This window comes from Corvus kubaryi, unplaced genomic scaffold (genome assembly GCF_017639235.1).
Source record: "Corvus kubaryi isolate FWS band 111438036 unplaced genomic scaffold, C.kubaryi_AGA036_p1.0 37386, whole genome shotgun sequence".
NCBI lineage: Eukaryota > Metazoa > Chordata > Aves > Passeriformes > Corvidae > Corvus > Corvus kubaryi.
Genome location: NW_024581128.1, coordinates 1,313,195 through 1,338,264, shown reverse-complemented (window position 1 = coordinate 1,338,264; position 25,070 = coordinate 1,313,195). Strand labels below are relative to the sequence as shown.

The following is a 25,070-nucleotide window of genomic DNA, read 5'->3' as shown; positions in this document are numbered from 1 at the left end:
GTTTATATGCACATTTGTGTTTGTAAAATCTGTCATATTTTAATTCCATCTGTCCTACAACAACATCACGTTTCATCGCTGTTTGAGGAATTTGACTGACTGCAAACATGAGCAACCTGTTGTAACTGAAACTAATTCACTTGTTTCATTGCTGCTGTGTTTGAATTCCACAGCACAGCTTGAGGCAAGCCTTGGAACATTTTATGCTCCAACAAGGCCTCTCTTGGATAGAACTGTGCTGGAATACAGGGACCCCATCAGCAGATACGCAAGAAGGTTCTTCCACCACCTGCTCAGGTGAGTGACAGTTTCAACTTCTATCAACTTAAAATTGATTGCATATTTCAATAACTACCTACTTTAATGTGGTTAACGTTTTCCAAGAGGACCACCCCTGAAAAAAATGCATTCATTGTTAATGTTTGTTTAACTTGCACTTTGTTCCTTTCAAATAGAGTAATGCAGATAAAGTGCTATTCAGAGCTCTTCTGTCATCAATACACTTAAAATGAATCACCCTTTCCCGTTTAGCTTGATAGAAAAAAAGATAACATGCTTCTGAGAGATTGATATTCACCAACTGCTTGCAGATTAGCTATTGAAAGAGCTTACAAACTTGGAGAAAACACTGAGTTTAAAAAGATGCTAGAACACAAAAAAACATTGCATGGTCCAAGACATTTTTGTCTTTGCACCACTGAAATCTGAGAATTTTGTTATTCCCACCTTTAAAACTCTCATATTCATGTTCCAGTAATTTTCAGTGCCGTTAAAATAAGAAGAGAAAATGCAATGTTGAATTTGTCTGTAAATGATACAGAATCATAAAATGGTTTGGGTTGGAAGGGACCATATAGATCATCTCGTTCCAACCCATCTGCCATGGGCGGGGACACCTTCCACTATCCCAGGTTGTTCCAAGCCCCATCCAACCTGGCTTTTAACATTTCCAGAGACAGGGCATCCACAACTTCTCTGGACAACCTGTGCCAGTGCCTCACCACCCTTACAGTAAAGAATTTCTTCCATATATCCAACCTAAATTTCCCCTCTTTCAGTTTGTATCCATTACTCCTTCTCCTACCACTACAGTTCCTGTCAGAGTCCCTCTCTGGCTTCCCTGTAGCCACTTCAGGAAGGTTACTATGGGGTCTCCACACAACCTTCCCTTCTCCCCACTGAACAGCCCCAAGTTCCTCACCTTGTCTTCACAGGGGAACTGCTCTGATATTAGGAGAGACATAATACCAAATTCAGCAAGAATTTATAGTACATTGGTTTACAGTTGTATTTTTTCAATCCATTATAGATATTGATATGCAGCAGTTTAACCTGTTCACCAATGCAGCTGAGACATTCCCTTTGAGAGTTATCCACTGGATGAAAATAAGGAGAAATGCTGAATGATACAATGTTTGTAACACCTTGTTGAGAAGGAGTGTAGATGGACATAGTGAGAAGACTTACAATGCACCCTTTTGCAGTGATTCATACATTGTCTGCACAGGCAAAGCAAGTTACTTTGATAGCATAGAATGTGCTTTTTTTCAAATCTAGAAGAAAAGTATTCTATATTTTGTCTTCTAGATTTTAATTCTGAAGAGAATCATCTTCCTAGTAAACAGGTCGATTCCAGTGGGGAAATTATTCCTTGTAGAAGAATGATCCAATATTTGTGTAATATGTACCAGTCTTTCACTGGAGTTTTCTTAACACATGTGGCCACAACAGTGGGTACAAACTCTGTTATTGCCTTTCTCCTAGAAACCAGCAGGGAAGATGCTGTTGTGGCAATGGCCAACTTGTCATGGCTGTGGGCCAGTTGCCTGCAGAGGACAGATGCAGGAAAAATGCCTCAGAGATTGCTGAGAGGTATAACTCTAGTGCTCTTACATCTGCAAAAGAAAGGTGTATTCCCTCTGACTCAGGATTTGCTTCCAAGTGCTAGTAGGCATGCAGAGGCATGGGGCCCTGGCTAAGCTGCCAGCCCTTGAGGCTGCAGCTGAAACACTGACTCAATCCTCCTGAAACAAGAACCTTCAGTGTCAGAATGCTGCCTGGACAGTGTGGGGCACAGTAGGAAATGTGCACAAGAGTCACCTCATATCTTTTACTTCCCACTGTAAAGCAGCCCTGGAACAATCTACAGTTGTGGTGATTTTTGGAACAAATGTGTGTTATTTTGCTGTTTTCCTGTTGTCAAATGGATTTGTATTCGACCAAATCAAAGTGACAGGATCATGTGATTGCTGCAGAACAGATGGTAATGCTTAAAGCTTATCTCAGAAGACATAATCTAAGTACAAAATTAAATGTTCAAATGCGGGAGATTTATCTGATAGAAAGCAAGGAAATGATGTTCAGAACTGATGATTATTGCATTAAAGCGGCTGTGCCTTAATTGGTGTTTATTTCCTTTTAGATGTTTTCTTAAGTGACTAGAATGATTTAAATGTAGGCTAAGCAGAGAGAACTACAGATTTGTTGGAGAGCAGTAAACCATGGTTCTGGGTGAGTGAATGCCATCCAGGCATGATGCAATGTCTAGGAGGATCATAGGGAGGCACAGTGCTCACTAACTCAGGCACATGAAAGTTACAGCTGCTGTTATTATACCTCTCTGTGATAGACCAGCAAGGCAAGGCACTCCTGCCAACCTGATTTACAGCTGTGGGCTCAGAACAGGAGGAAAAGTGAGAAGGGAATTATGCTCTTGCCTTCTCAGGTCACCATGTTATGCCCATGAGGACACCGAAAATGGGGAGTTCCTCCCTCTACCTGTTTGGCAGGGAAAGCAAGGTCAGGTAACATGGGAGGAATACAGAGATGCTGTAGGGAGAAAATTTGTGTGGCCAAAGCTCAACTGGAGCTGAAGCTGCCCAGAACTGTGGGAGACCATAAAAACAGGGATTTTTAAATACATTAATATCAAAAAACAGTGCAGAAATAACATCAGCCTGTTACAGGATGAGGATGGTCACCTCACAAACAGGGCCATAAAGCAAAGATGTTTAATGCTCTTTGTCATCAACACCAGCGATGGGGTAAGGGGGTCCCAGTGACCTGAACGGGGCCCTGAGGACCATTCCAGTGCTCCAGCTGGAACCCTGTGAGCCTACAGGGCCTGATGGGATTCATCTGAGAATACTAAAAGAGCTGCCTAATGTCATTGTGAGGCCTGTCTCCATGATTTTTGAATTGTCTTGGGAATCTGGAGAGGTCACAGCTGACCAGAAGCTGGCAAACATTAAACATTGTCCCAGTTTTCAAGAAGGGCAAGAAGGATGACCCTGGAACCTGCAGGCCTGTCAGTCTCACTTCACTGCCTGGCAAACTATTTTGATTTTTGATTATTGAGGGGGAAACTGAAGAACACCTGAAGGACAATTCACTCCTTGGTCACAGCCAGCAGAGCTTCATGACAGGAACGTCCTGCTTATCAAACCTGATTTCATTTTATGACAGGGTAGCCCACCCAGCTATCAAGGGAAGCCAGTTGATGTCACCCTTTTGGATTTCAGTAAAGCTTTTGAAACTGTCTCTCACAAGATCCTTCTGGACAAAATGTCCATCCCCCAGCTGGACAAACACGTCCTCTGATGGGTGAGCTCATGGGTGGGGCACAAAGGGTTACAGTGAGCAGGGTGACATCAGACTGGGGACCTGTCACTAGCAGTGACATTCTTGGCCCTGTGCTCTTCAACATCTCCATAAATGAGTTGGATGCAGGACTGGGATGGATACTGAGCAAGTTTGTAGATGACACAAAATTGGGATGAGCTGTTGACTCCCTCCAAGGCAGAGAGGCCTTGAAGAGAGACCTCAACGAATCAGAGAGACGGGCAATCACCAACTGTATGAAGTTTACAAGGGAAAGTGCCAGATTCTGCATCTGGGACGGGCAACCCTTGTTGTGTTTATAGACTGGGGAATGAGAGGCTGGAGAGTAGTGCTTTGGAAAGGGACCTGGGGGTCCTGGTTGATGGAAAACAGTGACCTGACAGACAGGAGGGTCACTTGGTTTGTTCAGCCTGGAGAAGAGGAAACCGAGGGCAGACCTCATTGTGGTCTTCAGCATCCTCATGAGGGTAAGTGGAGAGGCAGGCACTGATCTCTTCACTCTGGTGACCAGTGACAGGACCCAAGGGAAAGGCCTGAAGTTGTGCTGGGAGAGGGTTAGGTTGAATATTAGGAAAAGGTTTTATACCCAGAGGGTAGTTGGGCACTGTAACAGGCTCCCCAGGTCAGTGGTCACAGCACCAAGCTTGACAGAGCTCAAGGAGTTTTTGGACAGTGCTTGCAGGCACAGGGTGTGATTCTTGGAGCTGACCTGTGCAGGGCCAGGAGCTGGACTTTGATGATCCTTGTCAGTCCCTTCCAACTCAGGATATTTGAAGTTTCTATGATTCTATAATTTGATTTATTCACTTTTTTACCCTTTTTCATTTACCACGGAATATTTGCAGGCTAGTTATAAGTAGCTAATGTATCTTTTCCGAGTGATTTTTTTGGTCACAACAGAAGACTTGGATGCAGAAGCCCTGTAAACTGAGATGGTAAACTTGATGCAGCATTAGGGGGCATTTGTTACTCTCTTGTGAGTGTGAGGAGACAAAAGCAAAGTGATCACTTTGTACCCTACTGCAGCAAGAAGTGGAGGAAGAATATTGCTTTCTAAATTATGTGCAGTAAAATTGTGGCTGATATTCAAAATGTATTTCTTGGCGTAGAGTAGGGCCTTCTGCAGTTCATTGTGGCTTCAGAAAGAGCAAGCAGTGGATTCACAGAAGTTAAATCTAGAAGATAAGGAACTAAGGAGAGGAACTCAGAAGTTTGGTAGGAAGAGCAGGGAAATGGGGTTAGAAGCATGAGTAAAAGACAAGGTATTGGGGACAAAGGTCTGAAGGCAGACATGGGAATGTACATTGTCCTGCAAGAAGGGCAGAGTGGTAGTACAGAGCCAAAAGAGGGGAAGACAGCTTAGGATGTGTGTGGTGGGCTGTAGAGGAGACCAGACACATCAGGGATGGACAGGGAAGGGCAGAGTCTTTCATACAAGATTAAAACATTAAAACACTTAAATGTTTCTAGATCTAAATCTGAAAAATGTTCATATAAACAAAAGTTTTCACCCCCTCTCTCACTTGCCTTTGAATGCCCCACCAATCTGCCTTAAGCCTTTTTAGAAGGACCAACTCAGGGGAGAGAAATATTAATTCATTCTACATGCTGAGACAGTCTTTGACCTGCCTGCTGAGTCTGCCAAAAAGGTGCCAGTTATTGTTGTACTTTTAAAGATGTGAGTGTCTGTATTTACTGGAATTGAGAAATAGTTACCTTTCTGGAAGGGCTATCCTCACCTAGTAATAATCATGTGCCAGTGATTTTACTCTTTACTGTAGGCCAAAAGGTTGTATATTCAGTTGCAAATAACTGGAGACATCCATTTTCACATTATCAGGGAGATTATAGGCTATCTCTTTTTCTACCATCAACGAGGTCAGTTTCTAGAAAACACTGAATGCTGTGATGGCAGATTCCCTCTTCAGGCATGAGGGAACTTTATAAAGAAGATGCTCCATCTAAGTTCAGGTAGGCAAAGGAACACTGGCAGCATGACTGAAACAATCACAATTAGAAGGAAGGAAAATTCTTTGCAATATATTGGACTCAGCCATGTTACTTGTATCCATCATTATAAAAGCCAAGTTCTTAAATTTGCAAACCACACATCATCTTCAGCTTCCACTAAAATAGAAGCTTAGAGCTTTGCAGGTATAGGCCCTGAATGTAAAATGTGGAATACCTCCAAAAACAAGCGTTCAGTATACAAAATTAAAATTAAAGGCCTCTTAATTATATGCCAGAGATCCATTACAACAGTATTTATGGAATGAATAATTATTTTCACTCTAAATTCTTATCTATAATTAAAAAATACAGGAACTGAATTACAAGTACAGAAACGTATCTTAGGTGTTCCTTGCCACTTCAGTAGCACTCTGCTATTTTATTATGATGTCACTGCTTATAATAATATAACGCATTATATCATTATGTAAAATGTTGAGCAGAGGTGGATTTATTGGGAAGCCTTGGGGAGCTGTAACCTCTCTGCCCCCACCCTTTTGCTGCATGTATTTGTGTGACGGGGGAGTGGCTGTGCCACCTCCTGCCTCTGTCTGGCAGCCTCGTGTCGCCATGTACGGAACACGGAATGGGATGGAACAATTTTTCACTCGTTAACTGTGGCATCGCTGACTCATAGCTTTGCTTCACTCTGATCAAGCATTCGTAAACTGTACTTGTCATATTTTCTAATGCATGAAATTATCTTGTTTCTTTGACACAGACACGCAGGCACAAACACACGCCTGCTCTGTTGTGTTCCATTTTTTGAGTGAGAAAGCAGGGCTAGAAAGTAAAGTCTGAAATGCAGCGCAGGAGTTGCAGAATTAAGATGCAGCCACAGTTCCGTGGTTCTGCTGTGCCCTTTCCTCTTTTGTAATTCTGTTTTTGTGTTTGTGAGTACCCAGTTTAAGGATTGTTTTTCTTTTTTTTTTCCCCCTACATGAAAAAATACTGAGATTCAAAACTGCTTGGACCTTTCAATCTGATAATTTCATTAAGAGAATGTAATTTGGTTTTTTCCCGTAGTGCAGATATGTTTCCCTACAAAGCAAAGCTTTGTTGTAAATAACAACATAGTGTTTTTTCATCTTTCAAGAGCAAAGTGCAACTCTGATCACATTCACTGGTAGAATTTTGGATGGATTCATGAAAGATTCTCCTTTGTATGAATCCAAAATGAGAACCTCCACCATGTTTTTACTTTTGCTGTTTCCATTCCTTCACGAATCTCAGAAGTGTTTTATTCTTCCCAGTGTTCTGTGTAAGATGCTACTGGATAAATGCAAAAATTTATCTTCATATTGGGCAGAACATTCATCAGGTGGTATGACTTTGCACACAGGACTTGATAGGGCTCCTTTGTAAATAAACACTGTTAAAAGAAGAGGAGAAGGTAAGTGGTCATTAGCATCAGGAGAGACCTGCTTCCAGCCACCACTGATCTTTATGAATCACTTTACTATTCAAGAGTTCTGAAGTGCACTGCTATACTACAAGACAAGATGCCTGGACACAGACAGTTATCACTTAAGTCCAAGACAGCCTTTGAAAAGCTAAAATAAAGCTCTTTTGCCCTGCAGGTACATCACTAATGCAGTACTAACTACCCCTTGGTAAGCAGGTTCCCGTATCACTACACTGCAATCTCCAAAGTAGATATTCACTGTGAGTATTTCCATCCTAAATAGGACCCTAAATCAAAGGTGAAAAAAATGCCTCAGCTCCATAGGAATGGTTCCCAATCCCATCTGCTGCCAACTGTATGGAACTGAGAGGCAGAGTGAGCAAAGAGCTTTTATGATCCTTTTTAAGAGCACCCTAGAAGTAGAATCTATAATTATATTGGTACATAGTGTGTCACAAAATATGTATAAACATTAATGATGACATGGTTGAGGACTAAGAATGTCTTTTATATTCATAAGGTAACCTATTAGGCATTAAATTATGCCTTCAGATAAAATGATCATTGATGGCAGTCAGGTTCTCTATGGTGGCCACATGAACAGAATTCATCTCTACGGGAGTAAGTTCAGTAGTAGCATTTTCACTAAAGTCACACCTTCTGGAGAGGACTTTGAAGAGTCATTTTTTTGTCATCTTTTGAAAAACGATCAAAACCAAAGCTTTTCATATTACCACCGCACTGATAAATGAGAATTTATATTGCTGTGATGGAACTACACATGAAAAGATTCCCCTGGTTGTGCTTCTTGACCTGTTTTAGAAACAAGAAATAAAGGCACCTATTTAACAGAACTAGGTTATTTTTGCAGTTAAAGAGGTTAAAGATCTCTGAAAAAGTTTAGACTGTCTTTGCTTCAGTCCTATGTTGTTAATGATTTCTTTTCTTAAATCAGCTCCAACACAGTTTTCAATTTCAGTCAGGTACTTTGATGCTACAGGAATAACTCCTGGATTTAATTCTCTAGCAATGATTACAATGTAAGAAATAATGAGCAAAATATTGGGGTGGGGGGACAACGAATGACATGACATAATTGCTTGATAACAAAATCCCATGAAGATAAACCATGACAAATCTCTGTCAGAGATTTGGGCAAGATTTGCTGCCCAACCTAATGGGAGAGACACTGCTTGGGGGATGGGAAAAACGGCCCCTTACACACACTTAGAGCAGTCCCAGAGCTGCTATAATCTGGACCCACTTTGCACAGCCACCAACAGATGCAGTTTGGTGGCCCAGAGTGCCAGAAGTCATCCCGTCCTCTGCTACGTCGCCAGCCATGGGACTGCACTAGAAAAAAGAAACACGAAATAGCTACACTGGACTAATGTTGTTTGTGCCAAATCTATTCCCACGTGCTGGTTAATCTGACTTTGATATTGCTACTTTCAGAAGCTGAACCCACATTGAGACCACTGTTGTGTTGTTGTGTAACTGATAATCTGCCCTCGTAAGGTGGCTTTTTCCTACTGTACTAGCTGTGCAATTTCCCTGAAATCTTAAGGGCTTTGGGCATACACTGAGTGCAGAAACAATGCAAATATATAATTTTCATGGACAAAACCCTCAAAAATTAGTTCTTAACAAAACATATCCATCCTTGAGCAGCTGTTGTAAGTCAGCATCATCCTTCCCAGGTCATCAGTTTCTCCCTCTCCATCAACTTCACCTAGTAACTAATGGTATCTTCTTTTAGAGTGACACTCAAAAATCTCTGATTTGAGGTCCTGACCAAGAACTGAATTTAGGAGTTATTTTTTTCTTTGAAGTCTTTCCAGATCAATTCACGTCTCATCTCTTTACCAAGACACTTTTTCTCCATTCATCTTCAGAGTCTTCCTGAGCCCCACCATTACACTTCCCTTTACTGTATGTGGACCACCTGACAATATTCTGTTGTGAACTCAGCTCATCAGATCAGATCTTTCTCTTACTCCCTCAGCCTTTTTTCTGACTTTTTTCCCATTTCCATCCAGTGCCCTGCAGGAAGAGCTAACTGAATAGTCAGGCAGCCCTAGGCTGTCTGTCTTCACATGCAGATCTGCCTTTTATGGTTCTTTAGAACCCAAGAGCATGTGAAGGGAACACCATAAGGAAAATATAGAACGAAAGTCAGCAATAGTTGTTTGCCCAGTAACTGGATGTAGTGTCTTGGGGGTGCACCTCACCTCTCATGCCTTAATAATGTAGAATTTATGTGTCCTACATGCTCATCTGGGCTTCCTCTGTAGTTAGTATAAAGACATGGGCACCCAAAGGATGAGTAATCCCATCGAAGGGAGATGTCTCAGATAAGCGTGAAGAGTCAAACTCAGTGCCTATCCCTATCAATTAACTACAAAAGGAGCCTACCTAATTAGCTTAAATTAGCCATGTAAAGGTAAACTGTTTGAAGATAAATGGAATGATTTGCACTGTAAATGTCTAGCTCCTGTATCACATTATTACTGGCCAGTTAACAGAAAGATCTTAGATGCTCAGATATTTTCTGTAATAGAACGAGAGAGGCACATAGACTAAAAAAAAAATATATGAGGAAAGGTTTACAAAAAGACGCAAAAAGCAGACAGGCATGCAGATCTCTTTAAAAATCTCCTTTTGACTAGTTGGCTAAGATAGGAGAGGATGGGCATGTTTCTTGGTTTACACTTGTAAGAGCTGAAGTATCAACTAGAGATAATAGTAATATATGGCCAGCACTAGGTAAAGTTAATTCAGAATTTCTAAAGGTAGTAAAGCATAAAACATCTGAAATACACGCTGTGGTGTGTAACCTCACATTTAGAATGACCTTAGCACCTGAGGACAGAAACATGGAAAATATTAAGGCAGTTTTCAAAACAGCCTGGAGAGACCTTGGAGAGCTATGCCCTGTAAGTCCAGCCTCTGTACCAGTGAAATTAGTAGAAACTATATTTTAAAAATGTGTGAACATGCAGACAAATAATGTATTGGGGGAGAGTCAGCAGGATTTCTGTAAAGGCAAGTCATGTCTCAAAACTCCAAATTCTTTGATGTCAGCAATCATGTCAGTAATGGATATCCAGCTGCTGCTGATGAAAGTTTGACCACTGAAGACCTTTTTGGAAGGTCTCCCACCAATATGTCTTAAAGAAACTAAGCTGCCATGGAATTAGAAGAAAGCTTCCCTTTCATAGATAAGTAATTCATTAAAAGGTAAGAAACAGAGTAAGAGTAAATGGTCAGTTGTCATGGAGGTCACCAATGGAAATTATAAGCATAGCAGATCTGTACTTAAAAGTAACCTGGCAAAGGAGCAGATAGTGAGCTGCCAGCATTTGCTAATGGTACTAAATTATTAACACTAGTAAAGATAGGACCTGCTGTGAAGATCAGCAAAAGGGCTTCACAGGATGCAGTGACATAGTGTCAAAATTGAAGATAACATTAAATGTAAATAAATTCAAAGTGAAGCACTTTGTACACAGTGGTGTGTGACTCCATGTGTAAACTGATGCAGTCTGAGCTCAACATTATTCTGGAAGAAGAATGTGGTCCTATAACTCTACAGCTATAAAATACTCAGTTCAGTGCTCAACAGAAGTACAAAAAGCACATTGCAAACTAGGAATTCTTAGAAAAGGACTAGACAGCAAAACAGTGAACTTCAGTTTAGCTGAATTTTGTGTGTAGTTTTGGAGTCCCATAATCTGTAAAAGGATATAGTAGAACTCAAAAGGTTTAGGAAGGGCAGCCAGGATGATTAAAGGCATGAAACAGATTTAGTGAAAGGAATGACTAAATAGACTAGAACTCCTCAACCTAAAGAGGAGGCAGCTGAGATAGAGATCTATTAAATTGTGTTAGGGGGAAAGAGCGCAGTAAATGACTGCTCACCGCTTCTTCTAATACAAAAACTGGAGGTCATCAAGCAAAGCTAACACGTGGCAGTTTCAAAATACAGTGATTCTTCACGTAATGTATAATTAAAATATGAACCTCCTTACCACAGGATGTTGTGGATGATAAAATTGTATGTGAGTTCAAAGGCAAGGTTCAGAGAAGAGAAATTCACTGAGGAACACCAGCCTAGAAACCACCTCTGGCTCAGCAAATCCCTGAACCACAAATTGTTGGAGCCTAGGAGACTACTTAGGGAAGTCTCACCATATGCTTGCCCTGTTCGAATATTCTCTCCTAGCTAATGATAAGGGATTATGTCAGGAGTGCCTTCAGTCTCAGCAAAAGGCTGTTCCTCTGTTTTATGTTCTGGACATGATGCTGTGCAGAAAAAGCACATCAGACTCAATAGTTTTCTATTTGCTCCCTCAGAAATGTGCCAAAATTCATACAAAGTTCCAGAGAATTGCTTGTCTGTCTCTTCTGTGGATGTGTTTCCTGTAATGGAGCTGTTACGTGTGGGAATTTTATGAGCATTTCCACTGCATTATTTTATTATCAAGAAATAATTTGGCTATTGACAAACCTAGATAGAAAAAGTAAATATACTCCAATGGATCCATAACTCAGCAAGTGATTCAAAATTTGGCCCTGCACCATGATTCTGTAAGTAGATATTTATATTTAGGCAGCCAGCTTTAGAAAATATTGTACTAATGTATTTTCTTCGAGAAGTCTTAGCACTAAAAAAGCACGTCTTATCCAATGTCAGGCATGAGGGAAAATTGGCCCTGTACCTCATAGAAAGCCAAGGAGGAAAAGGGCTTGTTCATCTTAACTTTAATACCAAATTTCCATCTGCTGCAGCTCGAAATGGCAGAGATATCACACGTATACAATAGGGATTTATTATAGAGGCAGCAACTCATCCTTAACCACAGCGATGATACTGGGCCTCTGTTATATAGCTGTCTTTAGTGTGTAGACATGCTGATATGTTTGCTCAATAAAATCCAGCTTTCAAGACATACTGTTAAGTTTACATGATCACCAGAGTGAGAGGGATAAAGCTGGAAAAGAAGAAAAGCAGAAGCGAATTAATGCAATAAAGGCTAGGATTTAACAGACAGGGTTGAGTAAAATAAATGTGAAACAACAGGTGTCACTGACTCTTATCAGCATTTTTAATTAACACCTGTTTTTAGCCCAGAGTACTTTGGAAGAGTATGTTGGAGTGTGTCTGTATTTAAAGATAAAGATAGGCTGTTGAGAAGTTACTAAGTAGTGAGAGGTTGGAGGAATGAAGAGGTTTGGGGGTGGGGGAAGCCTGTGCTTGCTGGGTGGGTGTTGGTTGCAGCTTAGAGAAACCTGAAGGAAAGCCACAATGATAAAATTGCAAGGTAGGGAAATACTGCTATGGCAACAAAATATGTTCTCCTGAAGGAATATGAGTATGAAAAAGGAAATAAGGAGTGTAGGAAATTCAAAGGAAGTACAGATTACAAGAAAAGACAGAATCTAGTTTAAAAAGAAATAAATTGGAATAATTTTGATTTATGTAATAATATTTCATGATAGTAATGAATTTCTGCTATCCAGACTTTTATGGCACCTACTCCTGAAAATTTCAGAGCACTTGACAGGTATGAAAGAATTCTCATTCACAGTAGGAAGAGGATGCAGCCATACTCTTCAGTGGCCCATCCTACAAGAACCCAAGCCAACATGAATGACCAGCATCACATGGGAAGTGTGTGACATAAATGTTCATAGAATCAGGATCCTTAAACAAATATTTCTTCAGTGTAGGCATGAGGCAGTTCCAGAGTGTTACAGTAGTGCTGGTTTATAATTAATTTGAGCAAAGCTCAACAAATAAATTACGTATCTTTCTTTATACCTAGACCCACTGTTTTTTCTGGAATATTTCATACATCCAGACTATTTCTTGCTAAATATGTATTTTAAAGGTTTAAATGATCCCTTATTATTAAGCTGCTTCATTCAAAAATTAACTTGGTTTACTTGAAAATCTGACTCAAAATTCTGTCCTGAGAAGTGTGTAGGACAGAGTCACCTGAACTATTTCACACAAGAATACATATTGGTTTCCTAGAGCAGAATATCACTCTAGAAGACAGGAATCACATGGTAACATTATTAACTTTTTTTATGGTTGGTTTGGGAATAACCTCAAGATTCACAGCCAGTTAGAGCCCTCAGGGGCTTTCTCTTGCCAGAGAGTCATACTGTCTGGCTCCCCTTATTAGCTTTCTCTTTCCTCCTCTTTTTTTTAATTTGGTTTGCTTGTTCGCTTTCTTGCTTCAAACCAGAGGGTACCCTTTGAAGTGAAGGACATTCAGTTCCAACAATCTATAAAGTTGTAGGTGGACTTCCTTTAGGTCAGAGATAGGTAACTTGATGGTATCCTTCAAGTGACAGAAATTTTGGGTGCCTTGACATACTTCTATTTCTGTATTTGTATACTGTATTTTCTCATGGTTATTCACTGACTTTACCTGAGATCTATTTATGCATGACCTTTGGAAGGTTCCATAAGGGGTTTCTTTTTAAACAAGTCACTCAGGCCACAAATCCAGCACTTCACTTAACATACCCATATTTAGGGCTGTGGAAAATTATAGGTCATAAACCCATACATTAATGCTTTGCTAAATCTGGGCCTGAAGGGATGTATAGATTATACCTGGACAATCTTTAGAGCTCCTGCATCTAAAATACAATTTAGGATACACTTTAGGAGATTATCCCCTTGACTCACACACACATAGACCCAGTGGCTGTTTCCCCATTAGCCTTTGGTGTGCTTTGCAGCACTTTCTCTTCGTCGGTATCTTAGAAGGTAACAAGGCTGTGAACCCTCCTCAGAGGTTTGTGTGGCCTGTTCAAAGGAGCTCATAATCTAAAAACACAGTGGCATAATAGCAGGAGGTTGGCAAAATAATACTGCTGGCATCTCAGAGGGTGGAGCTTTCCATTGATCCTTCTGCCACTTCCCTACTAACCTACAGAATCATTGGTGAATCTCAACCAATTTAACAGAGGGTAGAAGTCTCAGAAATAAGCAAACCCCTGCAAGTTTTGTGAAAATCAGCAACCAGTTGGGGTTAAATAGAATGCAGGAGGTTATCTGTGTCCCAAAAAGCTACAGCGAAAGTTCAGCAGATAGAAGTTCTGCCAATCAAGACATGCTGAACACCAAGCATGGTCCACATGGCCTCTTGTTCAAACCTTTGTTGGGAGGGAGCTGTGGATGCCCTGCTGGGAGAAGGCCAGTGTCATCTGGAGCGTGTTTTGGCAGGGTACCTTGGGAACAGGAAGAGTTACTGTGCTGAGCCTGTGTAGGAGGAGGTGTAAAATAGGTTCTTTGGAGAGTTCCTGGTCTTCAGGCTGCGTTCAGTTTTCTACAACCACCTTATTTAAAATAGGGTGTCCTACTGAACTCATATCAGGTTTTGGTTGACTTTTGTTTAAAGTGAGGCTTTTTGGTTGTTTATTTGGGGTTTTTTAAAGAAATTTGAGATCTTGATGTATTTCTTTATCTCCAGAAAGTCTTAAGTACCACTTTTTCATCATTCAATATAAAATGCAGGATATAAATCTTTGACTAATACTGTACTTTATATATGATGGATTACACAGCAATCTAAGTCTTCAGAATTTACTGAAATTTTACTTTAAAGTATTTCATTGGAGGTCAATAGAATTTCAGGGCTGTCATTTTAAGGATCATTACACATGGGAATCTTTCCTGTGAAATATATAAGTCCTTTTAGCCCTGGTTATGTAAATGGGCTCTGAAGCTGACATACAGCTACATGCCTAAAGCAGTGGTGTTGTGTTCAACAGTTGGTTGAAAACCAGTCTGTCCCCATTTAAATCAACCACTTAGTGACCTAGCCACACACTTTTTAGGTTCTTTAACCTGATAATCTCTAATTATTCTGGCTCACAATTCCAATGGAACGAGGTTCAGAGTCATTTTGCAGATGTCATTCTTTATTTGAATATTGTCTTATTTAAAAGGAAAATATTTCAGATAATGACAACATATTTTGAGGGGGGAAAAAAAGCATGAAAACCATTTCTGTTCCAAAAATTGCTGATATGAGAATTTATGAGGAAACAGCTCCTTTTATGAATAATTATTATTATTGTGTTTAAGAAATGGGCAAGATGCCTAGAAATTGAATGAAAGAATGAGCTATTAAATTGAAATATTAAATGAAATAACTGAATTAAAAGTGATCGTGTAAACCCAGCAGTAAATTCTGGGAGCTGTAGCTGATTGAACATATTTTCATCATCTGTTTTGTATGCTTAAATACAATTGCTTGATGTAAGTAAACACTTGATTGATATTCTGAATACTTTAAAATCTGCATATGCATCATGGAATACTGAACAATTAAAACTTAATTTCAGTGTAGTTTGATTACATGTAAATTATTTCAATATTCATTTTTTCCTGTTCTGTTTGCTCAGTGCATATTTAATATCCACTTTTTGAATGTGTATCACTCTTGATTGGACTGTAAGATGAGGAGGACTCTGAAATTTCTTCCATTAAAAAGGATTGCCTTATAAATATTATTTGTGCCACAGCTCTTCCCCTGCAGATTATTTTCTAAATGTTGTGTACTCTTATTGAAGACAAGGAAAAAAAACTACTGCAGCCCTCCTTTATCAGCCCAGCACAAGGAATATGCTTACATGGTCGATGAGCATGTCTAAGAAGGCTTGTTGGTTGTAACTAGTCCCTAAAGAAATGTTTCCATCTTTTCTGCACTATATTGCTTGCCTGCATGAGCTCCCTCTCCCTTCCGTTCCTCCTCCCTCCACATGATTTTTATTTTTTTTCCTGGTTCCTGGAGGTCTTATGAAACACTTTAATATTGTGGCTAAATATTACAAGTGTTTTCAAGTTGACCATTTTCAGTCTGAAAAATGTATCTCTATCTTTAAGTGACCACATTCAATTTAGGAGTTGTGGAATACAGATGAAAAAATTTTGCCTTTCTATATATTTGTAAAATATTTTCTAAAAACCAAAGAGACTTCTTTTTCCTTCTCTGCAGGCTGCAATCCTTACACATTTTTTTGATCAACAGTATTTCAAATTACTTTATTTCTGAACATTCAACAGAAGGAAATCCCAGGCATTTGTTTCTCTTATTATTTATGCCAGTGAACAGAATAGCCTTTCTGAAGTTACAGATAACATTATAGTTTTTTATTACTTATATATTTTAGTTAAAAATGAAATTATTTCCTGGCATCTTTTTAGTTAAGTCATATTCCCAAAATACAGGCAGGCAGCAAGTTTGTCGTCATGGAAGGCAGGTCTGGATTCTTCTCTGCCTTGACCATTTTTGACCTGCATGACCATTGTTATATTATTCACATTTCCCCTTGATTTCCTTGCCCATAATAATTTTTTATACTTTTTAGAAGTGCATATAATAACAGTATTCTTTTATTATATGAGAATTTGAAGTTAATACTGTATCTGCGAAATGGCTTGCAGGGAAGTGTTTTCCTATGTGTCCTACATAGTTAATTGCAGTTTCAGAGTTCTAATCTTGAAGGTCATATTTCTGTTGCCTGTCACTTTGACCAAACAAGTGGCTGAACTTCATGGTTTGCAGGCGGATTTCCTTATCTCTCTTTTTCAAGAGACATATAAGTCTTGATTGCTGGAGTTATTGTGAACCAAGCAATAAGGGGCAAGGTGGAGGAAGGGGTGGGAAGACACTGTTCAACACCAGGACCCTGGAGATTGCATTTTAGGAAGCAAATATTGTACCTGGTGAATGTAGCACAAGAACAAAAGGAGGAATGTTTGACAGGAGGTATTTTGTTTGTTTGAGGAGCTGATAAACTGTGTGTGCTAACAACAGAAGTCTTCCCAGGGTAAAACATGCTTATAAACCAGATATTAGCTTGAGGTTGGTCTCATGCTGTATAGACCTCTTTCTAATGATTTCTGTACATTAAAACCAACAAAACTTTCATACCAAAGGATTTCAAAATTATCTTCTACTAAAGCTAGGCTAAAAAATGCTGGATATTCCTGACTGATTTAATACTGTTGGCCTAAGTAATACAAACTCTTTTTTGTAACATCCACCTTCTTTTAAAGCAATTCAATTTATAATAAATTATGAAGTAACTGTGATGTGATTTTTATTTCCAACACTCTTGGTTTGTGAAGAGCATTTTTAGGTAGTCTTTCTTTTTCCCTTTTTTTTTCCTTAGTACAGGTATGAAAATAATGAGCTAACGTCACACTTTTATGAATAGGGGCCATAATGAGACTGAAGTATGTATGTTGATTAAAGGAAAAAAAATCAAAATCTTGATGAAACTGCAAAGAAATGACAGCTTAAGGCCACGATTCCATTCTGCAAGTCAATCAAATGAAAAAGTTATTTTACATTTTTTGGTTGCAGGCATTTTTGCCGTGGCTAAAGCAAATGTCATTCGAATAGTCTATATAGTGATAACTTCAGAAAAACAAAATAATGATACAGATATTCTTTTTAGCCAGTCACAGAACTGGTTTCTGTTCAGTTTACAATATCTCCTCTAAGTACTAAAAATGTGTGTTTAATCCATAATGGAAAAGAAAAATATGCCAGAAAAAAATACAAACACGATAGCTATTCAAGATACACATATTTTAACATGCACTTATTTTTCTTATTTAAAGCATAGCTTCAAAATTATCATTGCAAAACGAAGTAGTTTGATGGAAAGTCCATCACAGGAATCATGTTGAAAAACTTCAGACACAGACATGCATGAAAAAGTGGGGGTGCACTGCCTGTTCCCTGGTGATCAAGAGGTTAACTTTAATTTATCTCTTCCCCTCCCTTAAACTGGTTTTGTGAGGAGGGCTGCAAATTAGTACTTGGAAGGCACAGCAGGGAGATTAGCTTTAGGGAGGGAAGGACTCCCCACTCCAGCTCTTAGGAACCTCACCTGGAGAGTGCATTTCCTTTTCTACTTAAGCTAACATATTATGCCTTCTTGTCACGAATGTTATTCCTTGAGGAAAAGTCCTCTCTGGCTCTATCTTGCAATCTGATGAATCATTCCAAGTGTGCGGTAGAAGAGAGGAGAGCGATAAGGCTGTAACAGGAGGGAGCCAGGAAACCGCTGAGGCTTTGGCCAGGAACAGGAATCCTGGTGTGGTGCATCATATGGGACTACTTTCCCCACCCAGGGGAAGGAGGATTCCCACCTTTCCTCTTATTCACACTGGCCCAAGGAGGAGCTGCAGCTCTGCCCACTGTTTCCTATGACACCACCAAGGTACAGAGCTGTACAAATTCTGGCAGCCATGTGATGCTGTCTGACAATATTCATTTGACAAACACAACCTACACCTCTCCAACTCTGAGAAATTGCACTGCTGTTTTTTCCCCACTGGGGCAAAGAAGTCATCTCCTTCCCAAACTTCCAGTGTCTACACCTGATCCATTGTTGAAATCATTAACAGGTGAAAAGGGGGAAACGTTACCCCCTTTGTAACGGGGTAAATACAAAATCATTCTATATGGAATCAATCTTTTACGTCCCAGCAGAAATAAAACTGGGGTATTTGCATTTCTAAAAATAATCACCAAATCTATTTTCACAGCTAATCTTAAACAGTTAAAAATGTGCAATAGAGGAAAATGTGTACAGATAGACTCATTTTCTCATAATACAATGTCACATATTGATTATCCATGCCTAGTATAAGAGAGACATTAGCCCAATGCAGAATTTTCCATTGGGATTAGCATTTGCCAGTGCAGTGTTGTAAATATCCTCAGAAAGCTTCTGATGGATGGCTTGTGTCCTCCTGCTTCTGTGGAATTCCCAGGACTGCACACAAGATATACACAGCCTTGCCCAGTGCCTCCATCCCGTGCGGGTATTTGCTGGCACTCCCAGGAGATGGTGTGTGGTGTCTGGGTAGGACGAAGGGGCCAGTCTGTCGCCACAAATGGAAGGAGCTGTTGTTCAGCAAGGCCTCAACCCACCAAAGGAATGGTCCTTAAAGGTGAAGTTCCACATCCACACTGCCCCCTTCCTGTTCTACTGCATCTCTGGGTCATGCTCAGGTGGTGCCTTCTAGAGCACTTCTGGAGGTAATTTTTGCTTGTGATTTTGCTCTTTTCCCCATTGTTTTACTTCATTGATGCAATCTTTTTCACTGCAGGGTCTCAGAAAACTCTCAGGAGTCTGTGCTAATACTGGGCTAAGGTAGTTATGAGACAAAACAGTTGTCTCATAACTCTACTCATAGTCCCCTACCTCTTTTAGTCCCTGAGGATTAATGACTCCACTGGATTAGCGTCTTCAGAGAGCTGTATTGAGGGGTCTGCAAGGACAAAACTCAGTGCAAAGTTCTACAGGGACCTCTGAAGTAATGTGAGATTTGGAATTAGTATTTTCTGTAGAGAATTTTGAGGTTCCTACCAGCATTGTTGGGGATACTGTTATCTGTGTTGTGGTTGGTATCTTTGTAAAGGATGGACTTGTTAGGATCTACAGGATCTTCAGCTCCCTTCAGATTCAACCAGATCAGATGGGACTCGACACTGAACCACTTGGTGAAGGTTTGAAACAATGAAGAAGGTTAAGGGTAGTCACTGTCCCACCCCACAGTTCTGCAATCTGAGTATAAGCCTATAAGGTTTCTCCAAAAAAGCTTTGGCATCACTTTTGATGAGCATTGAAAGACTTTGTACTTCGTACATTAGCAAAATTTGTTGTGACTCTTAAATTAACCTCATCAAGCAACAGGTTTCCTTTTTCTTTCAGGTATCAGAGGTTTGAAAAAGCGTTTCTGCTTGCTGTTGACATTGGTGCTCGAGACCTGTTCATGGTGAGTTGTTTCTGGAGACAGAGGCTGTTGGAGGATGTTATTTGTCAGCTTTTGCATACATTAAAACTGTTCCAGGTCATTTGCAGTCTTGGACACATACTGAAGACAGAACTGTTCTACCTTTGCCATCATGAAACTCATCAGTAGGAATTAAGTATCTTTTGAGTCACTGACATTTTCCCCAGCATGGCCTACAGGCTATTCTTAATTTTCCAGGAGATATTATATGTGTTTTTAAACTTTCCCTTTCTTCATCTAACCTGATGTGGGTGAATGTCATCTTTCACTCTAATAAGCTTATACATTTCTAATCCATTCCTTTAAGTCCAGCTGCTGAGTCCTGGACACAGGAGCTGTCCATGTCCTGGGGATCCTGAATGCTCTTAGTGTGTCTCTTGGGGTTTTGTGAAAAGTGACAAATTATGAACGCTTCTGCTGGTACTTTTAAAACAACAAAGCTCAGCAGCATCAACACAAGGGTTTTAACATTTCATGCACTCTCTGCCCCCTCCCATTTAATTAGCTACAAAAGTAAAATTAACCAGCTCTTAAAAGGTCCTCTGTGTGAGCGCTGCAGGAGGTTCTTGTTTTATAAGATCTTGCACCACAATGTCACAGTGAGGTCAGATGGACAAAGCCAATCGTGCTCTCCTAGTCTCTCAGCATGTTGCTGATCCACAGCTGATTTCATTGTTTTCAAAGAAACAATAGGAAAGGGCTTGTTGAAAAAAAGGCCCTTTGAACGATTCGTTTGCTTGACTCTTTTGCATAATGAAGACATTCTGTTGTTTAAATTAAGCTTTGACACTAGATGTTAATATCATTTATCCCATTAAGTCACTTGCCCTGCTAGTTTGATCTTGATATTTAAATTGTATGTTAAATTACACAATTAAATCCTGCTTTTAGGGGTTATGAAAATTCCCTTCTAATTATATAAAAAGTTGTGTGAACCTTTTGATGTTTTTTTCACGGCTCTAATCATCTGGCTTGTTCCATCTAATTAGAAAGATGTGAATACTGCGATAAACTTTCCTAAGTATGCATCAAAAGAATGTGATGGAAATGTCAGACTTTTAGGAAATTCATTACATGTTCTATGTTTATTCCCCTCAGTTTTCCATCTTTTTAGATTCATCTCTTTCCTTTTCTCTCTTTATTGAATGTAACCTCTTCAATACAAATTTTATACCTAATCATGCTAAGCACTGCTGCAGCCGCATATAAGATTCAGACTGTGGTATGCCTGGAGCAGATTAAAGCTTTTTGTCAAGGGCTCTCCCAGTGTACAGATAATAAATAAGCCCTAATTTTAGCCATTCTGACAGAATAAATGTTGCAGCATTTGCCATCAAAGGCCCTCTCTCATATGACTGAGAGCATTTCCTACATGATCTTTTTCTCTTTCCTTCCCTCTTCTGACAGCAGGATTGAGGGAGCACCTCTGTACCAGGGTGGAGAATGCCAGTGCTGGGTGAGGAGATGGGTGCACAGCTGCTTACGAGAGGGAGGGACTGTCAGTACCTGCCTCCGCAGGTGATAGATAACATGTTTTACTCTCTCCAAAAAGGCTCTCCAACTTTCTTCAAGAGGAGTTTCAATGTTCACAGACCAATTAACTCCATCCTTTCCTACTGTTTGCCTTTCCTTTCCTCTCTCAACACCTACTCTTCATTTCCCATCCTACCAATGCCCTTAAACATAAATGTATATTTCTGAAGAGTTCCTCATGGCTTATGTTACTGTGAGATCAAAACCAGTTCTTTAATGTCCTCGTTCTGCTTGCATTACCTTTGAGATTCCTCACAGTTTCCCCTAAATTATGCGAAAAGCAGCACACATACCTGCCTCCTCTGGGGAAATGTCCTTTTGCTAATTCATCATCTAAGTCAGTCCCTAATGAGCAAACTTTACAATAAGCTAACAGTGGTACTGCTGCAAGACCACTAAGTACAGGACTCAAGAAGTTTAAACATGCATAGGTCATTAAGAGTATTTATTTGTGCCATGGTAATTTCTAGGGAATTTGGCTTCATTGTGCTTAATACTGTGTGAAAAATTAGATAACCTGTTCCCTGAAACCTTGCTGTCCTTCTAGGTATTAGTGTAACAATACTACTGCTAAACAAGGGCTGTGCATCCCTCACTTCTGCTTAATACTGAATGATTCCTATATATTGTTTATGTAGGGCAAAATGCGATTAATAATATACAATTTGACTTTGCATATATTTAAAGTGTTTTTATCCATTTTTACAACCTCAGATAGCTCTAGGAGTCGCATCACCTTATTCCCAATTAGTTAAATGGGATTTCAAGAAGAAATAGTAGTCGAAATAAAGATACCTGATGACACAAGCAAAATGAGAAAGAAAAAAATCTGTTTTTTAAAGGGGGACAGAGAAGGAACAAAAAGGAAAGGATAGAGAAGAATGGATATAACAGAGGTTGAGGAGGATGCAAACATTGAGTACCCATCACATGAGGCTTCTAAGGAAGTGTCCTATATCTTTGAGAAATTACCCTGAGCATCAATTTTACCAAACAGGGCTCTACAGCATTCCCATTATTTGTTTTGAGGTTGAAAAGAAGTTTGAGAGAATGCTATCTGGGGGCTAATTTCTTTCAAAGAAATGAAAAAGAAAAAAAAAGGCTTAAAACTACAGCTATAGCGTCACTAGATGATGCCATAGCAAGACACACATACACTGCTGTGTCTCTCCCGGAGCTTTACCCTCACGTCACATCCAAGTCCATCAATTAATCTCATCTCCTACAAAGTTCAATAAAAAAATAAAACTGAAAAGGACATATCACGAACAACAGCTCCATTTATTGGACAGTGACTGATCCAATCTGTGACAGAAAAGATCAAGCAGTGGAAGGGTTGTTAGCTTGAAATCCTTTTATAGTGCGTTCCAGCTCTCAGCTGCTGAAAATTCAAAAGGCCATCCCATGTACCAAAGGTAGCAAAAAATGCAAGGAAAAGACACTTTAATAAAACTGTCAGATCTTGGGTGATACACTGATGAGGAAAGTGCATGCTTCGAAGAAATGTTGGAGTGTTGCCCAGAAATATCCTATAGACAAGTGCACATCGTGTTTCAAATGACTTCTGCTCGCCAACGGCCAGCTCTGTGAGTCACAAAGGTGAGGGCAAAAAGGAAGTAGTCCAAAAAGTAAGCAAACTGTTAAATGATAAAATAGAGCCCTTTCAGCAAGCTCCTGATAAGCAGCTGGAAATTGTTTTTATTGTCACCACTGTGTTTGAGAGAGATGTGATCTTTGGACTGATAAATTCTTAGGTAATTGTGTGAAAAAAAATCTGTCATGAATATGCAGATAATTTAATCACTTTTATGTCATTCTTTAAAGCACCCTGCAATCTGGTGCTTCTTCTTTCTGTTTTTTAGTTTTCTAGTTTAGTTCTGCTTAGACAGTTATAAATTCTTTAAAAAATCCACTTTCTCTTATTTATTTGAATGAGAAACACCTAAATTTTATCTGAAATGGTCTAATAAGGAGATTTCATATCTGTAATATTTTCTTTCTAAAGATGGTTTAGAGATGAGGCAAAGACTACTTTTTTTTATTGTTCTTCATGACAGCAACTCAAGGAACAACAAAAAAAGCCACTTACCAACCTACTGCTAACCTTTATTTCTTACAAGGCCCCTGTTAGATAATGATGGATGTGTAGCACCTTTAAATGTCTTTACTCGAACCACAAAATGGGCAAAACCAAGACCTGAAATAACAGCTGCTTTGATACACAGAGAGTGCACAGGCTCTTCACTGACAAAACTTCATCATTTGCTGCAGTTGTTTCCATCCAATCCCCAAGCTTACTATTTGAAATTGCATGGAGGAACACAATACTTTTCATAGTTTAAGCTACAAAAAGACAATCATTAAGCATTGTCAGAAGGTATTTTAAATAAGTCTGCCTATACATCCAAACCTCTGTAAGTTCAGACTTGTCCAAGAGCCCTTGGGTTTTCTATTGTTATCTAAATAAGCTGACAATATCTGCTGTTTAATCTTCATAGAAATCATACCTTTCTACTCAAACCCTTTTCTCCTGACAACCAAGTTAGACCTACAAAGAGAGGAAATACAGAGTTCGCCACAAGTTCGTAACCCATTACTTTGCTCCAAGACACTTGCACATTTTTTAAGTCACACCTGTGTTTGTGATGAGAAGACACTTCTGTCTCCTGCAGACTGCAGATCCTGCAAGTCAGTTCCAGGCTTTCCTGTGTAATCAGTCTCAGTTTCCCTAAGATTTTCACTTTTGTTTTAATAATGTTGTTGTTGTTGCTGCTGTTGTTATTAAATGAGGGGTTACTGAAAGCAACATGTCTTTCTCCTAACACTATTACTCTCACTTTTTCATCTAAACTTCTCTTTCTAAAGTCACTTTTCCTGTAAGAGTTTCTGTCATATTGATGCAGGTGGCAGTAAACTGACATCAAGAAGGATGGTTTCACCTGAAATCTTCCACATTAGGGAGAATATAGTTGCTTTTATGGCATGCAGAGGTCAGTATTTCCAGCAAACACTCCTTTTCCCTTTAAATTCCTTCATGCAGATGGCTTACAGAGCAATGGGATGACTCAAATCTTTGGATGCCAAATGGCACCTTCAAAAAGTAGTGGGGGAAAAAGACTTTGCCAGCTGTTCTTGGATTTCCCTCACTTTCTGTGTCACAGTTCATGCACAGAGCAGCATGTGTCTGTGATGCCAAATGAGAAGGGGATTAATTGTCTCTTGATTAATGGTCAAGAATGAAAGTTTACTTTGAGGACCAAAACCAAGGGCAGTGAGACTGTAGTTTGTCAGTGGGAATATATTCTCCCACAAATAGTTCTATATGTACTCCAGGTAGTTTTCACCTCAAATATTAACATGCAATAAAAGCCTTGACTTTGGTAAGGGCATGCAGTGTTGGGACAAGGGGGAATGGCTTTAAACTGGCAGAGGGTAGGTTTAGGTTGGATATTAGGAAGAAATTCTTTCCTGTGAGGGTGGTGAGGCCCTGGAACAGAAGTTACCCAGAGAAGCTGTGGCTGCCCCATCCCTGGAAGTGTTTAAGGCCGGGTTGAACAGGGCTTGGAGAAACCTGGCAGAGTGGAAGGGCAGGTTGTCTCTGCCCAGGGCAGGGAGTTGGAACAAGCTGATCTTTAAGGTCACTTCCAACCCAAGCTA

The 25,070-nt window shown here is 39.7% G+C and overlaps 1 protein-coding gene across 17 annotated transcripts in view; it reads left to right on the top strand.

Annotated features, from left to right (window-relative positions):
- The window catches only part of LOC121668662 (WD repeat containing planar cell polarity effector), a 149,524-nt gene that overhangs the window by 83,474 nt on the left and 40,980 nt on the right, over nucleotides 1–25,070 (top strand). For 16 of the 17 annotated variants that reach the window (XR_006017504.1, XM_042036625.1, XM_042036622.1 and 13 more), the window contains 2 exons: nucleotides 174–297; nucleotides 19,799–19,862. Coding sequence is in view for 15 of the 17 variants with exons in the window: in XM_042036625.1 (XP_041892559.1) it covers nucleotides 174–297; nucleotides 19,799–19,862 (188 nt within the window). In the remaining 2 variants the exon portion in view is untranslated. Of the gene's footprint in view, nucleotides 1–173; nucleotides 298–19,798; nucleotides 19,863–21,290; nucleotides 24,404–25,070 lie in introns of all 17 variants that reach the window. The other variant, XR_006017505.1, reaches the window with a different exon arrangement.